Below are 8,230 nucleotides of genomic sequence, written 5' to 3' on the forward strand. Positions count from 1 at the left end.
ACTGTTTTTACTGTGTTCAACTGTTTAACTGTGTAACTACTGTTATTTATGGTTAAAAAAAAAAAAAAGAAATGAGCAAATAAGCAAATAAAATAGGACTGTGCTGGAAGTGGGGTAATTGCAGTATATTAATGTCAGCTGCTTAGCTGGTGTTATACAGTACTGTTATTTCAGTGTTCCAACAGTAACAGAAAATCCACAATTTGAAGATGAAATCAGAATCAGAATCAGAAAGGGTTTTATTGGCAAATGTTGAGCAGGTTTAAAACATTAGGAAATTGCTGCGGTACTTAGTGCAAACATACTGTCATATAACGCTTAAATAGACATAAAAATAAGAATTAAAAGTGCTAAGTAGATAGATATATACATGAGTGCAGGTGGTGATCAGTAACTGAAGTAGACTTTAAAACACTTAGCTAATCTGAACATCAACATATATTACACGAGTCCTTGCACCTATAGAAAAAATTGCATCATTTCCTAAAATTTAACAATAATTTGCAGTAGCCTGATGTTTTTTTTGCCAGAGAACACTGCTTTTACAATATGAATAAAATACACTGTGAATAAAAGAGACGAGCAATGTGACTGAGAAACTATAGACAGCTTCATCACCAAAACATCTAGTTTATAGTCCACATCCTTTTTGAACATACAGGGGAGAGTGCACCTAGTATAGCATGTGTATTTGGATATTCTCTGATGCGTATTGCTGCACTGTTAGTATATAATAGATCCCTAACTGGTCCTTGCTGCAATGCAGACAATGGAGTGGTGGGAGGACAAAAGAGCCAAAGAAGTGACAGGGCTGAGTGCAATAAAAACACTAAAAATTCTATAGCAAGACAAATGCATGATGGGACGTCTATAATGGCGACTGCTATGGTCCCATATTTTTCAATTCAGGCATGCCTTAGAGCTATTATCATACATTGGTATACCAATGTAGGCTCCAAACACGACCTAGCAAATCACTGTAGACACAAATTCTATTATCACTACTCGTATGCATTCCCAGTTCAATTTAAGATAACAGAGGTTTTTGGTGATTGATTTTTGAGTGAATTACTTCCCCGGAGACATAGTATAGTTGGGATTTTGGATTTTCTCACCATTAAATATATTTGCAGAATGTTTATTTTCTTTTGGGGGCAAACACATCTTTGGCGGAGAGACTGGGATTGCAAACAGCTCAGAGATTTTTTACTTATGTCTGTTTGTTTTTGTTATTTTCTTCTTTTTGACTTGTGGAGTTGCAAGTGCGGCCCATTCAAATCAAGCCACAAACACACATTCAGTATTTGTCCACTCCTGACTTTTTCACAGTCATATTCTTTTAATTTAGCAATCAGCAGGCATGGCCAGGCATCACAACTGTTCACCTCCATGTATAGATCCAGAAAAAAACGATAACTATGCTTGCACACCCAAACAAAAGACAGTAGTACCCATGCTACAAACCCAGCATAGTCAGTTTCTCCACCGAAACAGCCATGCTCCCGGGCTAACACATGCACACCCTTACACACAGCAGCAGCAGACAGATCAGAGGGCAGTTTGTAATTCCATTAGCTGAAAGGTCAGTTTCTCTCCATTAGCTCTGCACCATCTGTCTGGACACATAAACTCTCATGTTAACTTTAACTTTATAAACAATCCATTAAAACAGGAGTAACTACAAACAGACTGGTGTGGAATACCAATGAGGCAGGAAATGTATTCAAAACATAACATTTAAAACAACACGGGTAAAATAAGGAACTATGGTCATTCACATGTGTTTGAGCAGTGTGTTTATTTTCTTGACTGATTCAAAAAAAACAGTCTTGCCACGGATCAGAGGCAAGTACTGAATCTGCAGACATTCAAAGACTGCCAGTGACATGAAAAGGAAAAAAAAAACCTCAAACAGTTAATCCTCCTCCCTTTCTCTCTATCTCCTGCTAGGTGACATTTAATGGATGCAACTCAACAGAATGCTAACAGAGCCCTGGAGCCACTGAGAGGGATAAAGGGACAAAGGACAGTGCTGAGGTAGATCAGCTACTTTCCTTTTTTTTTTTTTTTTTCAGTTAACCTTTGAAGCGGAGGTGACAACACATCCGGTAGAGGTGGGGATAAACACACTTTTAACCTGAACCTGCATGCATGGCTAATAAAAAAAAAATATTGGCCTGGTGTAGCATTTGATCCAGTTTGGGTGTGTTTCAGGGATGGTGTGGGTGTTCTGAGAAATTAAAGGCATGCACATAATACCTGTGTAAGGAGGCCTTCCTGATTAAGCTGATTTGTGTCAGTATTGCAAATTCACAGCCGTTAGCAGAACTGGGCAAATGAGACACACAGCTAACCCTTAGTGATCTTTGACTAGTCATTTGAGGATAGTTGACTGTACAGCAGTAAATCAGCTGTTAAGTACCAGAATCTAATACTGCTGCTCAAGCCTTTATAGACTATATAGTACTGTATATCCAATCCACTATATGAATGAAAACAAACACTTCCAAAGATAACCTCTGTGAGGAAGCTCTAAGTGCACATTGCATACTCTACCCCACTAAATCCCCCACTGAGCTTCTTCTAAAATATCATTTGTTGGCAGAAAGGCCACTTCTCTTTGTCAGCAAAAACCACTAAGTCCATAACACCACCAATATAAGATGTGAATCACATTATGTGACGTTCAAACAGATCTCACCACAACTGGTCATGGCAGATGGCCACCCCTCTCTGAGCCTGGTTCTTTCTTCCTGTTAAAAGGGAGTTTTTCCTTCCCACTGTCGCCAAAGCGCATGCTCATAGAGGGGGTCATATGATTGTTGGGTTTTTCTCTCCATATATGGAGAGAAAAACCCAACAATCATATGTCATAATCATTGTAGGGCCTACCTTATGATATAAAGCGTCTTGAGGCAACTGTTGTTGTGATTTGGCAATGAATAAATAAAACTGAATTAAACTGAATTTAATCACAGTCACATTTAGTCAGTTGGTCAGACTTTTACACTAAAGGTTTCCTACACTTTTCTCCAACTTCTTTTTTTGTGTGTATTTGCAACAATTAATGTTTCAGTTCATTAATAAAATGTTAATATTGGACAAAAATAACCCGAGTAACTAATAACCAGTTTTTAAATGATGATTTCATTTATTTGAAGGAAAAATAAACTATATAAACCCACCTGACCCTGTTTCTACCTTGGAATATCACCTGAATATCTACATTATCCTCTATATTAATTCAACACCACAATATCAATTTGCTAAAGTGCTAGATGTATAAATAAATTGGCACTACAGTGGTCCTGAAAGACTAATTAAGTAAAGATTAGATTCAGAGGAGTGGAGAAGTGATGTTTTCACAACACTTTGTTTTCCCAAAATGTGCAGAATGGTAAACTGTCTTGATTTACATCCACACACATGCACTAGCCAAACCATAACCGTTCTTACCCCATCTCCAGATCCCACATGCAAGAAATCACCTGCAAGTAAGGTCTTAGCCTCCATCTTCTGCATGATACATACTGCCACATACCTTCCACATGTCAGTGAAACAATGGCAGATAGATTATTGAGATACATTATGTATGCTATACATAATACATCAATTCTTCAAGGAGAAATTGTCAGTCGTCGTGCTGTCAAAAGGGGCTGCTTGATGGTTTGATGATGAAGCTCTGATGATTGTGTCGGTAAAATATGTTTTATAGTGACTGGTGAAAAGCACTCATAGCAGTTTTTCTTTTTATCATACTTTTATCTCTCTGTGCATGTACAAATACATGCATAATGATATGTCTGACATTTTTCATCAGTGTGATGAAAAAGAATAAATCAGTGGAATTCACAGTGTAAATGGATTTGCTAGATATCCTACTGTATAAAAAGGAAGGTAAAACAAGAAGTTGACCTACAAAAAGTCTTGGTCTACAAACCAGAACCGCATGGAGTCAGCTATACAGAGGGAGAAATTACTGAAGTATTAAAAAAGGGACGAAGATGGGAGCGAAAGAGGAGCTAAGGACTGTAAAACACCAGAGGGGATGTAGAACTCTTTTTTTTAAAATTGCAAATGAATCTAAAAGGCTAGCAGCTATGGGTGTGTGTTTTTGAACCGCTAGAAATATGCATGTACTTTGATGTGGTGCTCATTTTCACCCCTCACTCATCATCCGCAGAATTTAATTTGTCACTAATCCTAAATTTAGTAATTTTTAAAATTTTGGTGCAGTGGTTTGAAATTGTGCTTTTCATGGTGGTGGAAGCCCTAAACAAGCGTATTTGTTACTTTCTGACCCTCATATGCTATAACAATGGTTGCTAATGACAGGACAATCGATCGATTTTATCTGCTGAACTCTCTGACTTCTATTGCCAAGTTCCAGCTTTGGTCAACACGTGCACTAGAGCCAACAACTCAATAGTTTTATTGCTTGTGTCGGCTACAATGTGTGTGAGAATCTGTGGATGAGAGTGTGGAAAGTGGTTGTATTGGTAAATAAGTTGATCCTTGCTATAGTGTCTTTATGACTTCATCAAGCTGTGCAACCGCTTAAATCAGGCATGGGCGAACTACGGCCCGGGGGCCACGTTTTGATCCGGCCCGCCAAACTTGAAAAAAAAATGTAATAAATTAACCTTGTTAATGTTTTATTTCCCCTGCAATTCTGATGTTTCCTCACTAGATGGCGCACTCTAGATATATTGGCTTTGTTGAGGTGAAGCGGTGTAGGCCTATTACTCCACGTTTGCACTTTACCCTGTGACCTACCGCCCCTCTATGAAGATGAGCGGACCCAAGAAAAGGAAAGTGGACAGAGAATGTCGAGTGTTCAAAAAGGAGTGGACAACTAAATATTTTTTCACTGAACACCGATCATCTGCTGTTTGCCTGATATGCCAAGAAACTGTGGCGGTTTTTAAAGAGTAAAATATTAGCTGTCACTTTGCCACAAAGCACACAAATTATGCTAGCAAGCTCTCAACAAAAGAACGGGAATCTGCTGCTGAGAAGTTGGCAGCTAATTTGAAGGCTCAGCAAAGTTTTTTTCACCGTCAAACTGCCATTCAAGAATCAAGTACCAAGGCCAGTTTTATGCTTTCATTCAAAATAGCAAAGGCCAGCAAACCACTGTCAGAGGGCGAGTTTTTAAAAGAATGTATGGTAGAGACAGCAGGTATTTTGTGCCCGGAGACCAAAGACAAATTTGAGAAAATCAGTTTATCACGGCGGACAGTGACTCGCCGTGTAGAACTAATAGATGAAGATATCACAAGCATATTAAACAAAAAGGCAAAGTCATTCACTTTTTATTCTGTAGCACTGGATGAAAGCAATGATGTCAAAGACACTGCTCAGCTCCTCATTTTTATCCGAGGAATCAACGAAACCTTTGAAATAACGGAGGAGTTTTTGACAATGGAGTCTCTGAAAGGACAAACACGGGGAGAGGACTTGTTTGAACGGGTGTCTGCTGCCATCGAAAACATGAAGCTTCCCTGGAGTAAGCTTGTTAACGTCACCACAGATGGATCTCCAAATTTAACGGGAAAAAACGTTGGCCTGCTGAGGAGAATCCAGAATAAAGTGAAAGATGAAAACCCTGACCAGGATGTGATTTTCCTCCACTGCATCCTCCACCAGGAATCTCTATGTAAATCAGTGTTACAGCTGAATCATATTGTGAATCCTGTGGTGAAACTTGTCAACTTCATACGCGCACGGGGACTTCAGCACCGTCAGTTCATTGCGTTCCTGGAGGAAACTGATGCGGATCACCAGGACCTGCTTTATCACTCCCGTGTCCGCTGGTTGAGTTTGGGCAAAGTGTTTCAACGAGTGTGGGAGCTCAAAGAGGAGATTGGCGTGTTTTTGGAGCGGCAGGGGAAGACTGATGAATTTCCTGAGCTGAGCAACAAGAGCTGGATGTGTGACTTTGCGTTTGCTACGGACATATTTTCACACTTGAATGAGCTCAACGTGAAACTGCAGGGGAAGGAGCAGTTTGTGCATGACATGCACACAAACGTGAAAGCCTTCAAATCCAAAATCCAAGCTGGCTTTATTCTCCAGGCAGATTTTGAACAAGTCATTCACTCATTTTCCTACACTAGCCACGCTGAAAGAGGCCGGAGCAAAAGTAAAGAAATACAGTGAGTCACTGGATGCACTGCACGGAGAATTCTGCCGTCGGTTTTTGGATTTCGATAAAATTGACAAGTCACTTCAATTGGTGGCCTTTCCTCTGTCACAAGACCCCGAAACAGCTCCAGAGGAGCTTCAGCTCGAACTCATCGACCTTCAGTCCGACCCTGCCTTAAAAGAGAAGTTCAGCTCTCTGAAACTAAATGACTTCTATGCTTCACTCAATGATGCCGCGTTTCCAAATCTAAGGCGAAAAGCGCAGATGATGTTGGCTTTGTTCGGCTCTACCTTCGTGTGTGAACAGACATTCAGCGTCATGAACATCAACAAAGCCAGCCACAGATCCAAGTTAACAGACCTACACCTCAGATCAATCCTGAGAATCGCCACAACAAAACTAACTCCAGACTTTGATGCGCTGGCTAAAAAAGGAGACCAACAACACTGCTCCCATTAAAATGTGTGTCTCCGTGATACGCACGTTGTTAAAATGAACAGTGCGCGCAGATCAAATATAACGCTTCACAGACTGACAGCTGCAACTGTTTCGAACTTGCACTGGTCGTTGTTGACTTTTGGCACCGGGGAAACAAATTGAATAAAAGGAACAGGACAAGTACATCTGCATCTCCTACCGTTTTTGGGAAAAAAAAAAAAAAAAAAAAAAAATTAGGAGGAGAGTGATGTGATATCCTGAAGGATAACAGAACTTTCAGTGCTTTAAAATAAAATGTTCATTTATTTGATTTTCAGTGTTTAAAGGCTCATTTCGAAGTCAGAGATTTTATTGTAATGCTTTTCTTCATTTAAAAAAAATGAAATTAAAGCACATGTTTTCTCCATATCCCAAGATGTGTATTTTTCCCCCAATGAGGTGATGTTTTCAAAGCATGCCATCTATCTACTCCTGTTCCGGCCCATTTGTCAAATGTTAGAACTCAATGTGGCCCACGAATCAAAAAGTTTGCCCACCCCTGGCTTAAATGCACATATATATGTTTGTCTTCTGGTATGAATTCATATGAGAGTAAACATGTCTAAAAGTGAGCAAGAAGCCAGTGTTTTATTGGTATTCTGGCTGTCTGCCTAGCACACAGAGGGAGACTCTGATTGTATGACATGGGAGAAAGATGATGAGATGAAAGAGGAGAGAAGAGAAACCAAAGACAAGCAGTTTTAGGGTGGTAGTTGTTAAAGGCGGGGGTTTGAGCTGCGGTAGGGAGGTAGAAAAACACGTCTGACAGAACAAAAGACTCACAGAGAGGTGAGGGCAGGAACAGAGAGGACCACAAATGATTTTTCAGCAGGAATCCTTAAGAAGAATCATCCCGAAAATAAGGGAGACAGAGGAGATGAAGGAAAAGAAGCAGCAACATTTGATCCTAGAAATCATCAGTCATTAATGTCAATGAGATCTCCCACTATATTGCTACAGCCGCTTGCGCCTCAACTGTGAAGATGAGTATTTTTTATTACTAAAGGTACAGAAATACAACAGATAAAGACCCACAAGCATAGAAGAAGATGCAGGTACACTGCCATGAGAAAGCATTTACCCTCTTCTTTTTATCATATTTGTCAGGCTTACACGTTCCTTATAATCAATCAAATTTCATTATTAAACAAAGATGACCTGAGTAAGCACAAAATACAGTTTTTAAATACAGTTTTTAAGGTCATGAATAGACCATAAGCAGAAGACCACCTGAAATTCAGGACACAAACTGAAAAATGTGTTCACACAGGGCCAGATAGGTTTGTGTAGTTTTTTACAGTAATAAGTGACATCAACATTTATTGCATTTGTGTTATCTTTATCTAATACTAAAATATACCCTACAAAATAAGGACTAAGAAATCAGGAAGGTTGCAAAATTCTTCACGAGGCGCTGTATATTCTCATCTCTCATCGTTTCTCACAGAAAAACATGTTTCATAACAATTCAGGACTTTAACATTCAAGTTTGAATAACTCAGATTAGTATGATAAAAACTGCATGAAAATTTGAAAAGTCAAAGTCTGCATAGGGCTTCTCAGGTGGATCACACTACAGTCTACTTCAGATGTGTTCTCACTAC

General features: G+C 39.4%; 1 protein-coding gene across 1 annotated transcript; it reads left to right on the forward strand.

Annotated features, from left to right (window-relative positions):
• Nucleotides 1-4,776: 4,776 nt before the first annotated feature.
• LOC145421400 (general transcription factor II-I repeat domain-containing protein 2-like) lies at nt 4,777-6,849 on the forward strand. The gene has a single exon (XM_080291675.1). It carries the CDS (start codon nt 5,102-5,104, stop codon nt 6,161-6,163), a length of 1,062 nt encoding a protein of 353 aa, XP_080147801.1. The 5' UTR covers nt 4,777-5,101; the 3' UTR covers nt 6,164-6,849.
• The last annotated feature ends 1,381 nt before the right edge of the window (nt 6,850-8,230 follow it).

The sequence above is a fragment of the Astatotilapia calliptera genome, chromosome 17 (assembly GCF_964374335.1).
Source record: "Astatotilapia calliptera chromosome 17, fAstCal68.1, whole genome shotgun sequence".
Lineage (NCBI taxonomy): Eukaryota > Metazoa > Chordata > Actinopteri > Cichliformes > Cichlidae > Astatotilapia > Astatotilapia calliptera.

Coding starts and splice junctions, on each gene's coding strand:
- LOC145421400 (XM_080291675.1), top strand. CDS start 5,102: ATGCTTTCATTCAAAATAGCAAAGGCCAGCAAACCACTGTCAGAGGGC.